The sequence below is a fragment of the Cydia amplana genome, chromosome 22, assembly GCF_948474715.1.
Source record: "Cydia amplana chromosome 22, ilCydAmpl1.1, whole genome shotgun sequence".
Taxonomy (NCBI): domain Eukaryota; kingdom Metazoa; phylum Arthropoda; class Insecta; order Lepidoptera; family Tortricidae; genus Cydia; species Cydia amplana.
Window position 1 is genome coordinate 10,054,373 of NC_086090.1, and position 23,743 is coordinate 10,078,115.

The window sequence follows — 23,743 nt, forward strand, 5'->3', positions numbered from 1 at the left end:
TAAATGCGTAACTAGTGCAATGATTCAATAGTTAATTTTAGAATGTTATTTAGTTAATTGTATACTCCTTGGGAGATTGGACGAACTTTTGTTTTATTCGTAGATAGGTACCTACCTAATACTTTTACGTTTCGGAAAAGTAGTTTTCAATATACTTATACGTATCCCCCTTTTCAGAATTAATGGCAAATAGTTTATTTTACACATTTAAACATTAATTGTTACTTTCTATATTAATCTTGGGTTAACTAAAGCGTCTAACACATTTTGCAATTTGTGATTAAAAGAGTAAAAATTGCACTCCTGTTTTTGGCAGTCGTGTGAAAATCTGACAAACGCAGAAACATTGTGATTGTATTGTTTCCTTCTGCCAAAAATAACGAAAGCGAGCGAAGGACAACATACCGTAAACATGAACGCTCATAGAAATAAACACAGTCACTAATTACTTAACTATTATATTCACATTTTTAAAAAGGTTACAAACATTAAATATTAGATATATTTTAAGACAAAATTTAACGGAAGCTTCATTTTATATGTGCATGCTTCCAGAATTCTGTTTAATAGAAGTCAAGTAGCTATACAGTATTTATATACGTAGACAAAACAACACACAAACAAATAAATCATTGGTTCCGTGTTGTATAAACTCACCACCACAAAAAACGCACATTAATCACCTCTCTTTTTAGCTCAGTCGCCCCCAGACTTTCGGACAGTGTTTAGTGAAAGTGCAAAATGATGACAATCAGCGAGAACCAGTATTCCTCCAATAAAATGTCGAGTTTCTACTCCGTGAACGACCGGGTCCTCCACCGTGACAGCTATAACGACGTGAATAGCAGTTCCAGCGTCAACAGCGCGCTGGTCACCAAAAGGGGCTTCAAGCCGTCTGACATGTACGATCCTCAGAAACGAGAGTTCCTGACGAATCTCAGTTATAAGTTATTCCCTGTAAGTTGGGTAAGTTACGATATTTTGTGTGAGCTTGGTTGGAAGTTGGACCCGTATTTAAGTATTGTGATTTTTTTTATATTTTCTAACTATAGCGCCTTTAGAAATGAAGAGAATTTCCAATATATTCCATAGAAGGATAGGTAACTGAACAACGGGTAAATGGTGACAGCATTTACAAAATTGCATAAACCTATTCAAGATATGTTACTTAGTGGTTGTCATAACTACCTAGGTCTATACCTATAGGCTTGGAGGATATAATCAAACGGAGACGCCATATCTGTAATTTTCTGTACAAAACAGTCTGCCGATTTTTGCGGGGGAGGGGAACGTCAAATGTATGCGTAACGTAAAAATAGCCATGTCAGATAAACGTCAGTCCATACATTGTGTATGACCGTTGGCCGCCTATTTTCGACAGAGGGGAAAGCCTGTTAATGGCTACTCCGTTTAGTTGTATCCTCCAAGCCTATAGGTACGTACTATAGGTACCTACTTATGACGTCTGCTGCGATTCTAGAACACGCTGGACAGCCTTTCAGAACATGCCTTGGTCCCTTTTTCATATACATACATTCTGATAGTCATAATTCAATCTCAAATTTCTGTAAAATGCTGTAGCGATTTTGTGTGAATTTGCTCTATTGATTCTCTTACAAAATATACCTAAGTTCACAAGTAGGTTGGTTCTCTTTGTATTTAAAGGCGTTATATTGTATGTAGTTAGTTATTATCTTAAATATATCTATATAAAACACTTTGAAACTTCTAACAGTAGTTATGGCACCAGCGGGCTCAGCACGGTTCCATTTTTATCGACTATCACTATTCCCGTCACTTTCGCACTTACATACTTGTTAGAACGTGACAGGCATGGTGATAAACGATAAAAATGCGACCGTGCTTCTAGGGCAGGCGCTACACTTTAACCACGAATACCACGATCCAGGTAATTTTAATACATATATTTGCAAGTATTATTTGTATATGTATTTAGTCTACATCTTACTAAACACACATGCATGCTAGCTATGTATTGCATCGCACACACTTTTAACTAACGGATGTGATTAGTTTTTAATAATAGAAATTCTAAGTAACCATCATGAATACTATTTCTACTGACAAGTTAGTTATGTTTGAGTATAAATATTAAATAATATTAGTAGAGAAAAAACATATTTATCGTATAATTGTATTACCTATAGCTTTTTTATTACTTCATTTTACAGCGCATTGCCGCCCCTCAGCTGTTAAATATGCTGTAAAATTTTAGATCAATAAATATCAATATATTAAACTCGGAAATCGGGATGATCACAAAACCTGGCACAAAACTTTAGTTCGGCGGCTATTTGCGAACCGACAGATTAACCTATTTTCTTAAAGCTATGGAAACTTTCGCTCTGTGGGAAACTCCTAATTCGATAAGCTGTGGTTTCATAATACTCAAATATCTGGCTTGAGTTTCGATATTAGTATAATATTTTTTTTGCGGTTTGTTTGTTATAGAATTGAAATAAGCGTGAAATAAAATTAAAATAAAACTAAAACTTCAAATAAATTAAAATTAGCACTATATATCTAAATCTAAACGTACCTATAAAAAACCTCCAATATAAAATGAACACCCATCCAGCAGTTGTTACGGCGTTTCTAGTAAGGGTACCTACTTAATGTAGAGTTTAATGTATATATTTACTTTTATATATTTTTCTTCCCGAAGTAGGTATAAATAGAAATTATTTGTTTGGCAATTATGGCCAGGTAATTAGTTTTAGAATTATATGGTTTGTTTTTATATTAAGCACATAATCATTGTTTAGCCACAACTCTAGAATGTAAACTTTATCTTTATCTAATTACCCTGGCCTAAATGAACACAACTTAGCCTTTGAGTAATTTAAATCTCTCTACCTGAGATACAGGATTTTCCTAGTTCAGGTAGAAAGAAGTCATTAAAAATCCGTAGGTACTTTATAAGATATTCTTTACCTAATGTTAAATGTATGACTATGTTTTTCTGAATAAAGATTTATTATTATAGAACGACGTATCGTATCACACTAATTAACATGAAAACATGATAGTAGGAGAATTAAGGGAAGAAATGTATTGAGCGATATGCACTGATATCTCAGGCAGGGATGTCACGAATGTCGCATTCATCACATTCGCGAATGCGACTGCGAATCCGAGTGCGAATACCAATATTAGGGGAATAGGTACATATGTAAGTACCTAGTTATTATTAATCCTAATTAGAAAAAACAGTACATGAATCATATTATGTTACCTTAGAACGGGATGTTATAAAGTGTTCAAAAACGCTGTCTTCTGCGGGCTCAGCACGGTTCCATTTTTATCGACTGTCACTATGCCTGTCAATTTCGCACTTACATACTTGTTAGAACGTGACAGGCATGGTGACAAACGATAAAAATGCGACCGTGCTACTAGGGCTGGTCAAAATGCATTAGGGTACTTGAAATCTATAACCGTGTCTCTGAAGATATTAAAACTGCGAATAGCAATAATTCATTCGTACTGAAACTTAAAAAATACCTAGTCTCTGCTGCCTACTATTCGTTGAATGAATTCTTCATTTAGGAATGGCACATGAGGGCTGCACGTAATATTAATTTATAAATAAATAATGTACCTAGTGTAATATTGATTATTACATGTGAATATAGTAATGTAATTTAAATATAGAATAGTAATTATTTATGACGTGTAAAATTGTATTTTATTAATAAATATTGAATTGAATTGAATTGAATTGAAAACAGTTTGCGCGCCCTGCCCATACGCGAGCCGACGAGACGGGACACGACATACGCACATTCGCCTTCGCAAAATATTCGCTACATTTAATGCGAATATCGATGCGAATGTTTAAAATGATGCAAATAAATATTCGTATACGAATATTCGTGACATCACTGACATCCCTAATCTCAGGCCGTACTGCTTGGCACGATTGTTCCTTGGATCGTACTTCGTACTGATGCCCTAGCCCCTATATTAACTAACCCCCTAAAAGGGCGAGGGGAAAGGTGGCTCCTGCGGTTCAGTTTAAACTCTAGCTAGACTAGACTTAGGTATATCGACCGGGATATGAACCGTGATTACCTTTATCTTCAGTTACCAGTGAACAACATGCATGTAACTGCGTCGAAATATCGGGAGCTCGAAAACAATACAATAACAATAACAATATTTTTATTCATAATAAAAGTTTAGCAGGCACGTTACAGTGAACCCCGCTCTAGGCATGGCCTGTATCACGGGGGACATGATCATCACGAGTTACCAGTAATAAAATTTACAATTACTTATACTAAACATAAGAATAGGAATTATTTAGGAAAGAATGAGGAGTGTGGAGTGTGTACTTGTATGTGTGTAAGGTTGTTGTGAGGACGGAGTGAAAAGTGTGTGAATGAAATCTAAGAATGTGAGGAGTGTAAAAGTTTGTTAGATTTAAGTGTGTTCGAGCGTTATGAAAAACTGAAAAAGGTAATTTAGGTAATCACAATAAGTCTAGTGAAACTAACCGTGAATCATTCAAAACAGTTTCGTTTCTATCTTCCTGTAGCTATCAGCTATCAGGTCAAGTTTGGTATCATTTTCGTATAAATTGGGGACGAGGAATTCATTTATGGAATACCTTTATATCCAAAAAAATATGGTTGCACAAAAAATGAAAATTATATGTCACTTTTTGCTACTTTTTGGCATTATAGTGTAGATTTGCACTAAATATAAAATTGGATAATTTAGCCCATACTTTCTTTGTTCAGAAAATATCATTTGAAAGTATAATCATACATTTTTGTTTAAAAAAATATTTATAGCCAAGCGGTATCGCGTGAGACATAAATACATATTCATTGCACTTACTTCCCCCACTATTATTAATTAGATATGCGCAAGTTCCTGTGTCTATAAATTATATGAAATCTAAACGTGTAGTTAGTTGACGATCGGTATTTGTCTGGGACACTGATATAAAATTATCACTAGACTCGTTATTTTTGTAAACAATGTACTCAATAATATTACTTTTCCTTGTTTTCGCGTTAACCTTCCTATATCTCAGAGGCAAATACAATGATAACTATTGGAGGAAACGCGGCGTCGCTTTCTACGACAAAAACAAAGTTTTCGGCATTTTCTGGGACTTCCTCACCACCGACAAAGCTATGTTTGAGATTCTCAGTGAAATATACAAGAAATACGAAAACGAACCGGCCGTTGGCATCGGATCGCTAATGACACCGAGTCTGTACGTCACGGACCCGCAGAACGTCCAACACGTCATGCACACGGACTTCCAATCCTTCAGCTACAGAGGACCCATAATAAACGATGGCGATCTTCTAGGAGACAACGTGCTTTTCATGAACGGACCAAGATGGAAGCTGATGCGACAGAAATTAACCCCATTTTTCACTGCGGCTAAATTACGAAACATGTATCATATTTTGGACAAAACTGCGCAAGATTTCGCGGAGCATTTAAAGCAGAATCCACAGAAGTTAAAAGGAAACGGGTTTGACAGGGCCAACGAGTACTGTTCCGCGGCCATCGCGGCTGCTGTCTTCGGAATTGGGACAGACTCTTCCTTCGAGTCACCGTTTCTGAAGATGGCTAGAGCCGCTTTTGAACTCAGTTGGTTCACTCACCTTCGATACACGGTCGCTCATTTAAGTGATTCAATAAGCAAAGCCGTGGGTTTGAAGTTCTTTAAAGAGCAGGAACCTTTCTTCATAGGCGTCGTGAAACAAATGTTTAGAGCTGCAGAAAGAGAAGAAATTAAGAAGCATTACTTTACCGATATCTGTTTGAGTCTGCGGAAGGCTGGGGTTATGAAGGATCTAGAATCGGGCGAGGAGTTGGAGCCGACTGATGAGCTGCTTGCTGCCCAAGGTTTCTTCTTCTACGTCGCCGGCGTCGAACCCACAGCCAGCGCCCTATTTGGCGCGCTCACCGAGCTTGGAAAGCACCCAGAAATCCAGACGAAACTGCAGAAGGAAATCGATGAAACTCTCGAAAAACACGGCAAAATCACTTACGAGGTCATCTCTGAGATGAAGTACTTAGATCAAGTTATAAGCGAGACACTAAGAATACAGACGCCAGTAGGCTTCATAAACAGAATATGCACAAACGAGTCAGTGCTCCCAATTGGTAACATCAAGGTGTCTAAAGGCACAAAGTTGTACATACCTATTTACGACTTGCATTTCGACCCTAAGTACTTCCCGGAGCCTGAGAAGTTTGATCCGGAGAGGTTTTCGCCAGAGAATAAGAGTAGTAGTGAAGTGGGTTACCTGCCGTTCGGGAAGGGTGCGCGGGTGTGCATCGGGATGCGGTACGCGCGGCTCCAGGTGTTGGCGGGTCTGCTGCACCTGCTGCGGCAATACCGCGTGCTGGCCCACCGTGACCCCGCAAGAAGAAAGTACGCTAAGGGGCAGTTCCAGATGAGACGGGTCGATTACGATATTGAGTTCATCCCTAGAGAGTAACCTTTGGCTACATCTAACCGCCACAAATATATCTGCAACAATGGGTGCAACAATGATTGCTCGAAATTAGTGTACTCTACCACCACCCACATTAAGTTTTCTTTATGGCAAAGTATTGATTTAGGTACGCTGTTCAAATTAGGTATAAGTAGTAAGTTAAACGTGCTGGTGCTCGACGAGGTCGCAATACATGTCATCTTAAAACTTTAAGTCATTGTCAATAGAGATGACAGCAGGGTGTCGTCTATTAGGCATTAAGCATGTCGAGCACTAGTACGTTTACCTTATCTTATACAATACACATTTTCCTTTGTTATGGATGTTTCATTGTATTTTAAGTATTTATAAAATTTGTGTATTATCCTATCGTCTACTAGTTAACACACCACAAGTCTCGTTAAAGCTGTGTGGACAGTTCCATTTGTGATCACAGTTATCAGTCAGTTATTTCTTTCGTGTGGTAGGTATAATTATTTATTTTGTGCAGAATAGATCTATACTTTAATAGAGTCTGTGCGGAAAGAGAAGAGTCGTGGAATGTATTGGGCTCCATAAATTCCACGACTCTTCTCTTTCCGCACAGACTCTACGAGTACATCGTATGCTTTTTAGGGTTCCGTAGCCAAATGGCAAAAGACGGAACCCTTATGGATTCGTCATGTCTGTCTGTCTGTCTGTCTGTCCGTCTGTCCGTCTGTCCGTCCGTATGTCACAGCCACTTTTTTCCGAAACTATAAGAACTATACTGTTGAAACTTGGTAAGTAGATGTACGTATTCTGTGAACCGCATTAAGATTTACACACAAAAATAGAAAAAAAAACTATAAATATTGGGGGTTCCCCATACTTAGAACTGAAACTCAAATTTTTTTTTTCATCAAACCCGTATGGGTTTACCACGTATGTGTGTCTATGGATAGGTAGGTCTTCAAAAATGATATTGAGGTTTCTAACATCATTTTTTTCTAAACTGAATAGTTAGCGCGAGAGACACTTCCAAAGTGGTAAAATGCGCCCCCCCCTGTAACTTCTAAAATAAGGGAATGATAAAACTAAAAAAAATATATGATGTACATTACCATGCAAACTTCCACCGAAAATTGGTTTGAACGAGATCTAGTAAGTAGTTTTTTTTTAAAACGTCATAAATCGCCTAAATACGGAACCCTTCATGGGCGAGTCCGACTCGCACTTGGCCGCTTTTTTTAATAATGTATCTATTCATTTGATACCACTAAATGCAACCATGCTGCAATATCTTATCTATATGCTGTTGCACTTAGCAGACTGTTATCACGTTTATCACGTTATACGCGTTTCTAGCCGGATTTTAACCTATGACTTGACGTACACCTACGACTTACATTTTGTTTATTATGGCTCGTTCATTTTAAATGCGTGTTTTCGTGTAAACAGTATATGGTGCCATTTAGCTATCGTGCGTCTCGCTCGCGCTAAATGTACGGACAAGTACGAGGGAAATGTACGGTAAATGACATTATTTAGATATCATTCTTGTTGTGTAAAGAATACGAGGGTTGGATGACAACAGATTTTATTTTGTAGTCCACAACATCTTCCCCGGATGCGAATATCCGTAACATCCCAGCTTAGAAGGTTAAAAAATCAACTTGTAAGATCTTATTACATTGTATGTCAGCATTCACTTCAAAAATGAACCGTCCGTTATTATCCTTGATGTGCCTATCTGTCTCGAGGTATCAGCTCTATGTCGGTATCGATCTGTCTTAACTGGAACTGTCCCTTAGCGTACTTCCTCTTGGCGGGGTCGCGGTGGGACAGCACGCGGTAGTGCCGCAGCAGGTGCGTCAGCCCCGCCAGCACCTGCAGCCGGGCGTATCGCATCCCGATGCAAATCCGCGCTCCCTTCCCGAACGGCAAGTAAGCCACCTCACTTCCCGTCCTCTTCTCCGCAGAAAACCTCTCCGGATCAAACTTCTGAGGCTCAGGGAAGAATTTTGGGTTGTAATGCATGTCGAAAACTGGTATGTATATCTTCGTGCCTGCGGACACTTGTATGTTCCCAACAGGAAGCACTGAATCGCTAACACACTGTCTGCCTAGGAAACCTATAGGCGCATGCATTCTTAACGCTTCGCTTAAGACTTGATCAAGGTATTTCATCTCGGATATAACGTCGTATGTGATGATTCCATTGTGTTTCTCGAAAGTTTGGTCGATTTCTTTATGCAATTTTTCGAGGATTTCCGGATTTTTGCCCAGCTCAGAGAGCGCTCCAAACAGGGCACTGGCGGTTGGCTCGACGCCAGCAATAAAGAAGAAGAATCCTTGGGCGGCGAGGAGCTCGTCTGAGGGTTCAAGTTCCTGACCCGTTTCATTATCTTTCATAGTTCCTGCCTTCTGCAGGCTTACGCATACATCAGCGAAGTCATGTTTCTTAACGTTCTCCTTTTCCCTAGCTCTTAACACTTGTTTTATTGCGCCAATGAATAATGGTTCATGCTCTTTAAACAGCTTTAAACCTATAATTCTGCATAACGTTTCGCTGGTATTGACGATCGCGAACCTAAGGTTAGTTCGCCAGTTGAGCCTCACCGAATCTCTCGCCATCTTTAAGAATGGTGACTTGAATGTGGATTCCGTACCGATCCCGAAAACCGCGGCTGCAATGGCTGCGCTGCAGAACTCGTTCATCGTATCAAACCCGTTACCTTTCAATTTCTCCGGATTCTCCTTTAGATGTGCCACGAAATCCTGCGCACTTTTATCCATAATATAATACATGTTTTTGAGTTTAGTCGCAGTGAAGACCGGTGTCATTTTGTGTCGCATTAACTTCCATCTTGGACCGTTCATAAAGAGCAGGTTATCAGCTAACAGATCGCCTTTGTTTATAGTTACTCCTCTATGGCTGAAGGATTGGAAGTCGGTCTGCGTTATATGCTGGACGTTTTGCGGGTCGATCACGAAGAGACTCGGAGTCATGAGAGATCCGATTCCAACAGCTGGCTCGTTTTCGTACTTGGTGTAAAGGTCGCTGAGGACCTCAAACAAGGCCTTGTCGGTGGTGAGAAAGTCCCAGAAAATGCCGAGGACTTTGTTCTTCTCGTAGAAAGCTACGCCACGTTTTCTCCAGTAGTTTTCATTGTATTGGCCTCTTAGATAGATAAAGATGACACCGATGATAACGAGAATTAATATAGGAATCATTGTAACCGCGGAACAACCGATCGAGTACTAAATTGTGCGTTGGCGTATAATTCCATTTATACTTTATTATTTTGCCTTTATCATTAAGTGATTAGGTTATCTCTCTGTAATTTGAACGATGCCTGGAAGGATTTGGGCTTTAATTAAGCTATTTGTTAGATTGCCGGCTTTCTTAGTTTGCCCGATTTATTCCGAAGAGTTAAGTCATGTTCATTATTGACTAATGTTTTCAATTGTCTTTAGATACTATTAGTTTCGTTTCACATATCTACCTACTTATTTAAGTGTTAAGTCAATTATATGAGATCGTTTTAATGAAATCATTAAGTAAATCTATTAACTAATGTCATAATTTATAATATCTGAGAGACCGAGCTTTGCTCGGAAAATATATAAAAACTCAAAAACGCGCGTTTTCCCAGAGATTAAGACCTAGATCGATCGATTTTTCGCCTCCGAAAACCCCCATATAGTAAATTTCATCGGAATCGTTAGAGCTGTTTCCGAGATCCCCGAAATAATAAGAAAGGGTAAAAACGGGACCCTATTACTAAGACTCCGCTGTCCGTCCGTCCGTCCGTCCGTCCGTCCGTCTGTCACCAGGCTGTATCTCACGAACCGTGATAGCTAGACAGTTGAAATTTTCACAGATGATGTATTTCTGTTGCCGCTATAACAACAAATACTAAAAACAGAATGAAATAAAGATTTAAGTGGGGCTCCCATACAACAAACGTGATTTTTGACCGAAGTTAGCAACGTCGGGCGGGGTCAGTACTTGGATGGGTGACCGTTTTTTTGCTTGTTTTGCTCTATTTTTTGTTGATGCCAGTTACACCTGGTGCGGAACCCTCCGTGCGCGAGTCCGACTCGCACTTGGCCGGTTTTTTGAAAGTTTAAGATGTTTGGACAGTATTAGGCAGACGAAGTCAGGGTCTAAAGTTTCTTATATTTAATGCTATAAAGTACCTTAACAATTAACATATTTTGTTTAAGTAGCTTAATTTTATAGTTAACTAATGTCTAAAGACATTAAGTCCGCCTTGCGATAACTTAAAAATAAACTAATAAACAAAATAGGCACGAACAGGCTAAAGGTCATAGATAAGATTTCAATAACAGTTTCACAATGTGAGTCAGTGACGAAATGTTTTTGTGTCCATTATGACTTATAACAAATACGACCCGTCTAGCCTAGTGGGTAGTGATCGATAGAATAGAGAAATATGTATACAGGGTGTTTCCTGTAACAGGAGCAATAAATTAAACTGTAGGCTGTACTCCTCAAACTGACCAACATTTGTTCAGCAACTTTTGAAAATAACTCATGTTTTGATTTTTATTACACTTTAAAGTTTATTCTAAGACGCAATGTATTGCAAATTTTGTTATGTTTAAAGCGTGACAAGCAACGTCAAACACACTGATGTCAGCGTACATTGAAGGCAATATTTATTTTGTATGAAAAAGAGGAAGTCTGAAGGATTCATAATTATTAAAAGTTGCTGAACAAATGTTGGTCAGTTTGAGGAGTACAGCCTTTAGTTTAATTTATTGCTCCTGTTACAGGAAGCACCCTGTATACTTAAGTAAAGAAAGAGTAGTAACTCCATACATCAGTTTTCTTACAAAAACGCGAGTTATTTCGTAGTCAACATCTACGAAGCCGATGGCCCGGGTTCGAATTTATATGTGTGATGAGCACAGATATTTTAATTTAATAATAGTAATTGCTGCAATTTTTGACAAAATGAGAAAAATCATATAATGAATGCTCTAATGTAACATTAGAGGTAATTAAAGACCTTACACACAACGACATTTAAGGGTCGGTTGCACACCAAACTGTTTGTCATCGTTAAAGTGTTAAAACATTTTACATATATGGAATGTTTCTTAAGTAAACCGCCGCGGCGCGCCGGGTGATTTTGATCAGTCTGTCAAGTGCGGATGGTGTAACTGGCACTAAGAATAGTCTTAAAATACTCTTGCAAAATCGCAAAATTCAAAAGATCATCGCGTCCAAATCTCAAGCGATCGTGTTGACCTAGCCAGAAATAATCCGGGCATCGAACTCCGAACCGTTTGGTAGCGACCCCTATACTACAGACGCCAAGACAACCATCTGAGGAATACCTACGAGTCTTAGATTTTTGATAATTTATAGCTAGGAGTTTGCCAAGATTTTGGGATGATTTTAATATCTAGGATTGATTAAATAACTTCAGAGACTAAACAGACACCGCATTATTAACAACAAACAAGAGTGTGGGTGTTGATAATGATAATGATGCAAGCCGAATTTTCTTCTTCTTGGATTTTTTTCGGGAATGATTTTGTCTGCTCTATACAAAGGTTAAGCTTTTTAAAGGTCGTAGGGTTGCCATTGCCACACATGGCATACATAAGTATACAGCGTTGTAGATATGTGGATTACAATAACCAATGCTATAGGCTGATAGTTGATACCCAAACACTCTCTCATCTCTGCCTCAGTGGAGAGGCAGCCTAACTGTGATCGCAAGATGCCGAAAGATGCCGTTCGGATGTCAACTGAAGCCGGATTACAATTGCGGCGTCGTTGTTGCCGCCGCTATATACGTCACCTGTGTAAGGCCGGAGTGGACGCTTGAAGCGGAGCGTTCGGCGGGGCGTGCAGCGTGGCTTCGGGCTCACAAGTGATTTGAGCAGCGTGCACAAAGGCCGCTCCTATAAGTTTGCATTTGTTTAACATGCACGCCGCACGCCCCGCCCCGCTGCACGACCAACTCTAGCGTCCACTCAGGCCTTAAGTGTAAGACCTGAGTAGACGCTCGAAGCGGAGCGTTCGGCGGGGTGTGCAGCGTGGCGTAGGGGTCAGCCCTAGTAGCACGGTAGCATTTTTATCGTTTATCACCATGCCTGTCACGTTCTAACAAGTATGTAAGTGCGAAAGTGACGGGCATAGTGATAGTCGATAAAAATGGAACCGTGCTGAGTCCGCAGGAGTAATTTGAGCAGCGTGCACTAAGGCCGCTCCTATACGTTTGCATTTGTTTAACATGCACGCCGCACGCCCCGCCCCGCTGCACGCCCAACTCTAGCGTCCACTCAGGCCTTACACTTACATGCGCCATCTTGTACCTAGTTGAGGTGATCTGTGAACTAGAAGCTTGCCAAGGTGAAGATGATTTGGATTGCTAACATTACTTATATCGCCTTGTACTATCTTTTGGCAACCATTACATTAATTTCCTTTCGCTTGAGTGCTTTTTTGGAACCAATGACTTAGATTTAAGCCAAGAGAATATATATTTCTATCTTACATTATCGCACAGTTGCCATTTATAAGTGTCGCGATTAAAACGTATGGAGGAAATACATATCACTTATATTAGCGTTCAGTGAGGCAAAGATTGAAAAGTGCATTGACAAACTTAGAGGTGATTCTATAAGTTTCGTCGTCTTAAAGTGGATACGGGACTTGTAAACTGTCCGCAGCCGTATTAAGGATGGCTTTATCGACGTGATAAAATAAGTCTCACTTTTTAACACCACGCAATCGAAAGAGATACTGTCATTTTCACCTGGACCATCATATCCGTATACGAATCGCATGAAAGTGTAAACAAGTGTGATGAAAAGATATAAAACAAGGGGAATGGAAAGATTCACGGCTTTTGGCAAGCTTCCGTAGCTCAGGTCAAGAGTGATCGGACCTGTGTTTCAGTTCGCAAGTTCGGGTCTTGCCGGAAGCGGTGTATTTATAATTTTTTTAATAAAAAATTAAAGCGTAGGTAAATAAATGGATGAAGGAGAGGAAGCCATCATCAGTGAACTCCTAGCGTTTCTTCGGAAGAAAAGAGAGCTGGTGTTAGAGAGGATGGAAGATGCTTCAACTAGTTCGAGATTTGTGCAAAACAACAAACACGTATGCATATAATATAATATTCACTAGATTATTGATTGTTAAACGCGCCACTTATAGGCACCTACCTATGTTCTTATGTAAAGACGCAACTCATGCAAAGACAACAAAATCTGGTTATGTGCGCATCGTGTATATGATTAAGCACTTAAGATGCGCGCAGGTTAAAGGATGACTCACGCTAGACCGGGCCCGGCCTGGGCCGTGGCGTCCAACATATCATTTTCTATCACGGCTGCTCGGTGACCACGTGGTGCTTTCCATAGAAAACGAAGTGCCGGAAGCTCCGGCCCGGCCCCGGCCCGGACAAGCGTGAGTCATCTTCAAAATCTACGTTAGGTACTATTACGCAACCCTTAATTATGTATTAAAGCGAGTAGGTAGAAGCTTACATACAAAACTACTAGGTACCAGCTCTATTTTAGCCTGTTACGGTGCCCTAACTAGTGACAATACTATTACTTATTCTGTGCTAGTGACTCCGTGAGTCGTACACCTCGCGAACCTTAAAAAGCTGCCTTTCCACCAAAGATATGCGAGGATGCGTAGCGAGCGATGTGTTTGTCAACCAATAGAAACACCTCATTTACCTATCCTCGCGCAGGTTTAGTGGAAACAGCTCAGCGGATCGAGGTTTTTGTACAATAGACGTCAATTGGCGTTATCTGATTATATTCATTCAATCTTTTAAATTATGGCTTCAGCCCAGTGGGGCTATTTCGCCAGTATCAAGATCATAGGAGCAAGGTAATACGAATGAAATTGTACGGTTAGTACAAGACAGTGTACGGTAATTTTATTCGCTCCTCTTGTAAAGCGATAGCGGACTTTACAAGAAGCACGTGGATTACCGGCCGTTGACTCCAAAATGGTTAAACGCGCTTCAAGATAAATTCTCCATTCACTGCACACCACCACATTAAAATAGTTTAAAACAGTAAGTATAATAAGCTATCGGTATTACACTTTACAATATTAATGAGCAAAAAAACAAAGGAATTAATCACGAGGCTAACTATCAAGATGGCGCTCGAACCGGAAGACCGTTATCTGATCTGTCGGTGTCAAAAGTGACATTATCTTCAACCAAAAACGTCAGTATCATATCAGATCTAATAACTAAAACTCGAATTGGGCCGTAAGATGCAGAGCTTCAGTTTTACAAGACGGGGGGGGGGGGGGGCCTTGTTCTCGCTTATTGACGTCTATTAGTATCCAATAACTGCGTGTTATTTACCAAGATGTCTGCCATGAACGCTGGCCTGAATTCTGCGAATAAAAGCTGTTGTTGCTTGTAAATCAGGCGGCTTGGCAACACGCGCCATTTATTCGTCCATCACTCAAGCATTGCTTAAAAAAACCAGTTTAATTGCTATCTTGTAATTAGTAATAACTACATGTAATTGGGGGTCATACATATACTGGTTGTTTTGAGATAAATGCTGGGTAAGTTGTCGAAAGAAGCCCTGGAGTTGCGCCAACGCTGTCAAACGAAATATCATAAATGCGTTAGACTTTGAACTTTAATTATTAATTGATAGAGTGTTAAATATAATAGATGATAACTACGCGGCTGCTATGCAAGGAAAAGAGTTGGTTAAAGCAGAGAAGGCCAGAAAAATCGATATAAAATCCTGCTATAATATAAAAGCGCTGAAATTAACTGCACTTGCCATAGTCGGAGTCGGCTAAATAAATTTAGAAATAATTAGAGACAGTTCTACAATTGAGATGATTGCCAAAATTTGATGCATACGCTAGCTTTCGACCTTCATACAAAATACAAAAAGTCAAATATAATTATTCAATATTCACTCGTTTTTATGCAAGGTATAATCGCAACCCTTGCTTGCCACTGAGGCCTTACACAACTTGCACCGTTCACTAACCCGGGGTTAACTGGCGTTAGCATGGTTACCAGTACAATTTGACACTGGGTTAACGGTTTATAGGGGTGGGATGGTGCAATGGCGCGATTTCATATTCTTGAATTGTACAGAATGCAGGTGACTACCCGACTACGGGCTGATTTAGACGGCGAGCGAACTCGCATGCGATTTTAGCTACATTGCGGACCATTGAGGTTACAACAATTCAGCCGACCGATCAAATGACGCAATGTCAATGATCAAATGAAACTCGCATGCGAGTTCTTAAATGAGCCCTTACGCCTACGGTTTTCCTATATTACCTGAGTTGCAGGCCGTGAAATACGATATCGTAAGGGTTTGTAAGAATGAAACACCTAACAGAAGACAAACCAAATAAATTTAAGCTAATTCTACAGTTTAAATTACGTATTTTTAGTCACTCTTGCGCTCGCGACATACAACATATAGTACGCACATGCACTCTATTATCAATTTGCCACCATATGTCCAATCTCTAGTAATTTATGAACTATGTTTTTATACAGAGTCTCGTTTGACACGCCGTGGAAGACGGACGCATCTGTGCGGGTCCATTTATCCCTTAAAATTGTAAAACCCCGGGACGAAACAATAGATTCCCTGATCGCGCAGATGTGCAACTGACCGAGTTGACCGACTCACGCCGACGCGACGGTCTATGTTCCTTGACGCGACCTAGCCGCTTTATAACTACTCATTTTCGCGATTTTTATCAATCTTGACGAGTGTGTACTTGTGCAGTGTGTTTACATATATATAGGTGTTTTTCCACGTGTGTGTGTGCAGTGTGTATCTATCATCAGTGCGTGCGACACAGGCTGACATTTGCAACAACATGTGCCGTAACTTGGCGGGTGGCCCCGGTGAGATTGTTCCAATTTGCATATACCTACTATAATCATGCATGAATATTGCGTAAGGGTTAAGGCAACAGTGCCCTTTACTTGAGTTTTACAATAAAGATCGCCGCACTCGCGTTCTACATACTTCCCCACCGAATCACCCTTGGAGTCTGATGCGAGATGATTTGCGCATACGCACCGTGTTCCGTAAGGATTGCCTAATTGCGTCATTTGCGCCTAGTCACACATACATACTAGGTACATATTTAAGGGCCAATAACTTGGAATTTGTGACGATGCTGGCAGAAAATAACACGGAATCATTAGATTAGACAAATGTTTCAAACTACTGGCACCTATAATGTGAATATATGTGTGAATATATGTATCGGCATTACCCGGGCAGCACCAAAGGTGGTCACGGGTGAACCCAAGTTTCTCCAGCGATGTATCAAATAGGCATCTCTTATATGCAGTACGCACCGTACTAAGGTAAACATACTTAATAGTTAATTTACTATACATTATGAGTGTTCAGAGTGTTATTTTCGTAAGTTTCTTTTTATCTACGATCCTGAGAATATCAAGTCAATAAAACCAGGAGAAAGCAGCCTATAGCTTTGGCCATCTGGTGCTCAGACATCGCTCGGGGGCTTTGAATTACGGGAAACAATTTAAAACTATGGTGCAATAGTACACAGTTTTAAAATAAAGGCCGAGTTTAGAAAAAAAACAACTACGCTTCCCTTAAACGCATCTGTTGACCATATAACCATAAAAAGTAGGTACAGGCCGCTAAATTGCACAGATGCAGAGATGAACTAAAAGATTTTTTGTTAGCATTCCTGGACAAAAGCAACCAAGCCTAATGTTTGTTTAATTCTGTACAATCTTTGAACCCATAATATCTCTTACACTTTTAAATTAGTGATTTGTTTATTAAAGTGACAGTGTCTTTGTGTTTTTATTTGTGCTAAAAGTGTCTGTGCCTAGTGTGGTCAAACATAAACAATCATCGAAGTGTTATTTCGGAATTGCCCAAATTATTTCTACTGCTACATGAAAAACTGGATTAGCACAAGAACAGAAATAAATGATCACTTTTCTAAGCGGGACCTGAGCCTGATGACACCTTACAAATCCCAGTCGTAGTCTAAGTACTAAGTTTTGGCGCACCCATAAGTCGGTTATTTATGAACAATACGGATATTTATGAACATGAACGGAACAAATGAGAACATACCTACCATTGACAGTGTTTAGTGCATAATAAGTATGAATAATATTTGGTGGTGATTCCATTTTGTGTGATTGTATTTTGTGTTTAATCTAGAGTCAAGTGTTCGAGTGTTGCCTATTGTTTTGTCGCTTTCTTGCAGTGTTGATTGATAAGCGTGATTATTTCTTAGTGTTGTAGTATTTAGTTGTATTAATACACACACACTATAGGTACATCGGCATTGCGCCACTCCACAAAATCTTAGCAACCCCTAGACGTCAAATAACAACGGCAAGACACGGGTATCTGAAGAAAAGAACCTTGAGACAATTATTTCAGGACAAGCGAGCCACTGAACGTCGTCCGTTAGGAACAACCCATAATACATGAAAGCGGAATTAAACACAACGATCGCGCGTGAAATGGCAAAAATGGGTGGGTATAGTTAAAATTTCGTAATTTCGCCATTTACAGCGCGCTATTACGACGTATATCCAGTATATTAAAGAACAAGCATCAACACACTGAGATAAATGTTACTGATTGAAACCAAACCGGATGATCACGAGCTCACGAAACGCTAAGGACAATCTCCGTGCAAACTCGAATATTTACACAGCGCGGCGTCGCCATTGCTGCCATCATCCCGCTGTCATACAAAACCCCTACTTTACAGAAGAAACATATTGTATGCAGACTAGCAAGGCCACGGTAGAAAATACCTTCTGCATCCTCAAAGTTTTGGTTCTCGCAAGTGGCAACGGACAGTGGCGGGTAAAAAAAAAACTAAGAAAATACGAAAGCCATATAGTAGAAAAAGTCCTTGAAGAAAGTCAATCACGAACTCACGAAAACTGTCAATGCCGAAGTCCCAGCCTGACGAGAACGACGGACCAGTGATTGAACAACCCACGTGAAAATTACAATCGGCTTCACAAAAAACCTAAGAGCAATGAAAGCAAATTAATCGCAGTCACCATCCCTTCTTACCTATATATTTACACTAGTATTTATCTATATCCCTTACACTGGGCACGATGCTGGTATTCGGTCTGGTTCTTCTACTCCCGTCAACTCCTATCCTCGGCTGCACCAGCCCCACACTCCCCACCTGTATTATTGGCTCGCCGGTGTCTCGGGCAGGAAGGACAGTTGACCATGCCGGGGCGGCAGATGATGGGAGGAATACACGAGTAGGCCCGAATACATGTCCTGGCTCGGAACAGGTTTGTCTGGACGGTGGTTGTTAGCATACCGTAGCATACGCCTCTGACCGACGGCCTGGATCGTGCCAGCGCGTGCATTTGAGCAAGCTCGATGAGCCTCTCCGTCCCTCCCTCTCTTGTGTGACCAACGCTTCTGCGTCCTTGCAGCAGAACTGCTGGCTGGCGCAGTCACTTAACGGTAACGGTAACGGTACTCTTGCGCTCGCGACATACAACATATAGTACGCACATGCACTCTATTATCAATTTGCCACCATATGTCCAATCTCTAGTAATTTATGAACTATGTTTTTATACAGAATGATGGAGAGCTTGCCCGGAGCAACACAGTCCCCATTTTACCCTCCCTGGACCATGACCTAGTAAGAACAACCAAATCTAGGCTTCTAGAGAGATCTAGATGTAGTCTAGACTTCGGTTTTGTGGTTTGAATCATCGCTAGACGGTTTAATGCTAAACATACATGTGTAAATAAAGCATTTAGATGGGTTAGGGGTTTTTGTTTGTTTTGTGTGAAATAATAGGCTTTATTTCTATAAACTACCATAGTATATGTTTAAATTGTTTAATGTGTGTTTTTTGGACATTCAGTTTCTTCTCATTTTCATGCTGTTACATAGTTTATATTTAGCTTCAAACTTAGGGTTTGTAGTTCTCTAGGGCACTGAAGAGTGCAACAGTATCTCAGTTTCACAAATACCGTTTATTTTATACGAATATGTTTAAAATTTGTGGCTAGGGTTATTAATAAAAAACTGTGTCATTTTCATTGCACTCATTGCCTTTTTAAATTTACTAGTTTCTAACTATCATGGTTATAGGATAGGGTTCATCCGAGTTTGTTTTGTTACATGACTTGACACAATTTTATCGTCTTTGTATTGAAAATCATCATTACTTGTGTTTTACTAAGATTAGGTTAATAGAGTCGTTCTTATCTGTGCAAGTGCAAGTTCAAGAGATATTTAGTTGCATTCAATCATGATTCATGATTTCGTTACGCCATTGCATATATTATTTATTTGAGGAAGTTCAGAATTTTAAACGATGTATAATTTTTGAACACACTCTTGCAAATTTTAGACATCTCCTTTTACATAAAATTATTATAAACTGGTTACTCCCGAACATAGTAAAATAATTTACAGCTGTAGTGCATAATTATTTTCCTTCGTATTTTCACGGAAATTTACGAACGGAAATTTAAATGAATATTTTATGTACATAGACAATGAATCGTTATTTATGATGTTATGTTATTGTTTTTTGCATGCACTAGGTTAGTTTATAATTGTACGCCCGAAATGGGCAAGCTGATGGACTTTTGTGATATTTATAAGACCTATGTACCAGTTTTGACAATAAAGAAATCTTATCTTATCTTATCTTATCTTGAACGTGTCTTGCTATTTCAGTCAGTCTCGGTACAAAAAAGTACTGACATTGACTGAACTAGCATGACAAATATGAACATTTCCGAGAAAATACGATGGAAAACAATTGCACTACATCTGTAAATATGTATGTTCGAGTCTCACGGGAGTTTTATAGTTAAAATCTTCTTTTATACCAATAAGATATTTATTTACATTATTATATTATATGTATTAGTATTTTTTTTTTCATCCCAACTCTGATTATCTACGCCAATGGAGAGGGTATTGCAAGGTTTAATCTCCAGCCTGTCTTTAAACGTTAACTACATATTAATGTATTCTGCCTCCGTGCTGGTTACAGGAACACCTGGAGAAAGCCCCAATGCTGAGCAAAGAGGTGGACCTGAACAAGATCTTCACGCCGGCGCCTGATGCTGAGGAACATCTCATCAAGAAGGATCGGAAGTTTGGTCAGTACAAACAGCTGTTAACTGTTCAACGGTGAACCTTATGCCTTTTGTAATAAGGTTCACCGATGGACAGTGTGGGCGATGGTATTACATCTTCTTAACCCTTTAACGGCCAAGATTTAAAAAAATACGCGATTCAAGCTTCATCGCCTCCAGGCTTAAGACTTAAAGTCCTGAAAATTCTGCACTAGAAAAAACTGCAAAAAAATGATGTTACTTGGTGGTAGTACTGTTATACAGTCGTCATCAGATATATCGGAGTGGTCGAGCCGTTCACAAATATCTGAACACGCCTCTATTGTCAAGACGTTAGAGTGCGTGTTCAGATATTTTTGAACACCTTGGCCGCTCCGATATATCTGATGACGACTGTACTTACATAGGTCTTCAGTAGTATATTTTTTAAATACCTCGTATTAGAAGATACGATTATCCAACAAGAGCTATGGTTTGAAAGTTACATTAATACAGACAAAAAAATGATTACCTACTCCAGAAATAATGATGATTGATGAGGAATCATATATTCTTTTCCCATAAACGTTAATATAAAATAATGTATTCATTCACCACTAAAATTTCAGAGAAAACCTTCGCCTCGTCAGCGTTCTACGTGCCCGGGGTCCACCCCACGGTCAAAGAGCAGATGGACCTGGCCAGAGCCATATCGAAGAGTCTGAGCGACCAGAGCAACCACATGAGCAGAGGGCAAAGCATGTATGTCAACCGGAAAAAGCGGTCGGTCAAATGGGTGCATGAGGGCAGAGGTAATATTGAGATGATATTTCGAATGGGGTCCCTTTGTTTCCCATAAAGTTATAAGTCATAATGTATTGTTTGTCATATTATCATTAGTCCTAAAACGAAAACCGTTAACTTTTCAGGATTTTAGCAAGGTTATCCTATAGATAGATTACGTAAGGTTAGGTTTGTTTTATGGCAATCCTGAACAGTGACGCGTTTCTAAACCAAATCAATTATGATTAACGAAAATGCGGGCAAACAACACATTATGACTTATAACTTTTCGGGAAACAATAGAGACCCATTTAGAATACCTAACGGTGACAATGCAATGTAGTTTTTCAAATAGCTTAACGGTGACAACTGGGTGTGGGTGCATGAGGGCAAAGGTAAGATTGAGCTAATGTTTAAGTCGTGGCCAGATCATAGAATTTATCAATTTTATCATGTGTTCTTCGTGTCGGCGTCCCCACGGTCACGGTTGTGCTGATGTTTACAGGTCCTCTTTGTCTGTCCACTTCGGAAAGTTCCGCTAACTTCAAGTATATATTGATTATATTGAATGATTGCTTGAATGATTTTCTAAAGTTCTCACTTAGGTTCCCCACCAGGGATAACTTGGAAGGTAAAAATTATATCCCTTAGGTCGCATGGTCCGATTGACTAGTCCGATCAATCGGAATACGAATATTTTTTTTTCCTGTTGGCTCGATTGATCAGACTATAAGAACTTCTCAAATCCTGTCAGTCCTACTATCGGAGTAATGGGATTTTAAAAGTTCGTCTAGTTCGATCGATCGAGCCACGAGAGCTTGAAAAATCCTCTTAATCCGATCACACAATTTTTATTTTTCCTGTTTGTCCGACCGGTAGGTCTGTTTTTGTGTTATTTTATTACAGCATGTCCATACTGACGGCCCTTTTTTATACGTTTTATTTTTATGGTATTGATGCCCTTTATTCAGTAGTACGCAACCACCTTTACGGCGTAAGAATACAATTTTGTTGTGATCTATTATTTCCTCCATCTTCCGTCCGTCCGGTTCAATAAATTGACATTGATCAGATGTTGATATTATGAACTGACATCGCATCAACTAAAATATAGAAAAGTTTATCAAATGCCAGTATCTAGTAATGAGTTAAGATTAGATAACCTCTATGTGTCATCCGGACTTAGCAAAATATCAAGTCTACGGTTATGTCCGATCAATCGATCCAACAGGAAGAAAAAACAAACTCGTGGTTCGATCGATCGAACTAGACGAACTTTTAAAATCCCATTACTCCGATAGTAGGACTGACAGGATTTGAGAAGTTCTTATAGTCCGATCAATCGAGCCAACAGGAAAAAAAAATATTCGTATTCCGATTGATCGGACTAGTCAATCGGACCATGCGACCTAAGGGAATTATCATGCGGTATCCATACTTGACTGCGCCATGTAATATTAAGATTTAAAATAAACAACAACCATTTCTAGTTTGGTCTAAGAATGATTTATACATCTGTTCAATCATAAAAGTTCAAAAACATAACAGTCAAAGGTAAAGTAAACATACTCTTCAATTACAAATCAAAAGGAGGTCCTTTTAATGCGTTTTTGCTGATTTTAAAATTAATTGACAGCGCAAAAACATATATCATCCTGATTTTGTGAAAACTACTCGAAAATTTGATTTTATGACTGCTGTGAGACCATTTTTCTAGCGATAAATATTGTTTTTCAGGTCGCAACACAACGAATCTATCCTCCACACCAACGCCGATCCCAACACACGACACAGCCTACCGCCCGCCGTCCAGTCTCCGTAACCAGAAGACGTACCCCAAATCTGCGCTGAAGCACCCCCTGCCTAGAATGGAGCCGTTCCCAGTCTCACCACCAACGATTATTGTGCAGCATCACGAGGTTCCTATTTCTATAGCTCCGACAAGGTTGAACGATGTGTACGCGGCGCCTGTGAGTCCTCGTCTGCCGATGGTGTCAGGACCGAACTTCAACGTGGCGCCGCGCGGGTGGGGAGAGATGAAGGAATACTACAGACCTGTTGCGCTAGATGTCGCTGGTGCCGCTCCGCGTTATTCTGATTTTTAGTTGGTAGCTCTGTTTATAAAGATAAGCAGATCTTGTCAAATTTGAAAAATGTAGGCGCGAAAGGGATATCGTCCCATAGAAAATTTGTAGCGCTTGTGCGAGACAATTTAAGGGGGCCCTGGTCCTGACCGTGTCTCCACATTCAAAACAACTCACTGCAACTTGTATTAAAATAAATTTATTTCAGCTCCACCAAAACTTACATTTTTACATCATGACAACTCAATCTCTTCTACTGTTTCTATTCCATTGTTTCCTATCATA

At 39.7% G+C, this 23,743-nt stretch overlaps 3 protein-coding genes across 5 annotated transcripts; 2 read left to right on the forward strand and 1 right to left on the reverse strand.

Annotated features, from left to right (window-relative positions):
* The first annotated feature begins 702 nt into the window (after positions 1-702).
* LOC134658306 (uncharacterized) lies at positions 703-23,490 on the forward strand. 3 transcript variants are annotated; one of them, XM_063513935.1, is made up of 5 exons: positions 703-966; positions 19,090-19,152; positions 20,528-20,636; positions 21,221-21,403; positions 23,112-23,490. In XM_063513935.1, the coding sequence occupies exons 1-5, from the start codon at positions 742-744 to the stop codon at positions 23,477-23,479; spliced, it is 948 nt and encodes a 315-aa protein (XP_063370005.1). In that variant the 5' UTR covers positions 703-741; the 3' UTR covers positions 23,480-23,490. The 3 variants fall into 3 exon arrangements, with proteins under 3 accessions (XP_063370005.1, XP_063370006.1, XP_063370007.1); XM_063513936.1 differs by having other exon boundaries at positions 707-957; XM_063513937.1 differs by lacking the exon at positions 19,090-19,152 and having other exon boundaries at positions 707-957.
* On the forward strand, positions 4,893-6,535 carry LOC134658419 (cytochrome P450 6B5-like). The gene has a single exon (XM_063514102.1). The coding sequence runs from the start codon at positions 5,010-5,012 to the stop codon at positions 6,492-6,494; it is 1,485 nt and encodes a 494-aa protein (XP_063370172.1). The 5' UTR covers positions 4,893-5,009; the 3' UTR covers positions 6,495-6,535.
* On the reverse strand, positions 8,154-9,711 carry LOC134658463 (cytochrome P450 6B5-like). The gene has a single exon (XM_063514144.1). The coding sequence runs from the start codon at positions 9,684-9,686 to the stop codon at positions 8,199-8,201; it is 1,488 nt and encodes a 495-aa protein (XP_063370214.1). The 5' UTR covers positions 9,687-9,711; the 3' UTR covers positions 8,154-8,198.
* Positions 23,491-23,743: the final 253 nt, after the last annotated feature.

What these genes read in the sequence shown, in the direction of transcription:
- LOC134658419 (XM_063514102.1), top strand. Translation starts at nt 5,010, where the DNA reads ATGTACTCAATAATATTACTTTTCCTTGTTTTCGCGTTAACCTTCCTA.
- LOC134658306 (XM_063513935.1), top strand. Translation starts at nt 742, where the DNA reads ATGATGACAATCAGCGAGAACCAGTATTCCTCCAATAAAATGTCGAGT. An exon ending in CAAGAAGGATCGGAAGTTTG is followed by an intron (nt 20,637 to 21,220) that starts GTCAGTACAAAC and finishes CTAAAATTTCAG; the next exon opens with AGAAAACCTTCGCCTCGTCA. An exon ending in ATGGGTGCATGAGGGCAGAG is followed by an intron (nt 21,404 to 23,111) that starts GTAATATTGAGA and finishes ATTGTTTTTCAG; the next exon opens with GTCGCAACACAACGAATCTA.
- LOC134658463 (XM_063514144.1), bottom strand. Translation starts at nt 9,686, where the DNA reads ATGATTCCTATATTAATTCTCGTTATCATCGGTGTCATCTTTATCTAT.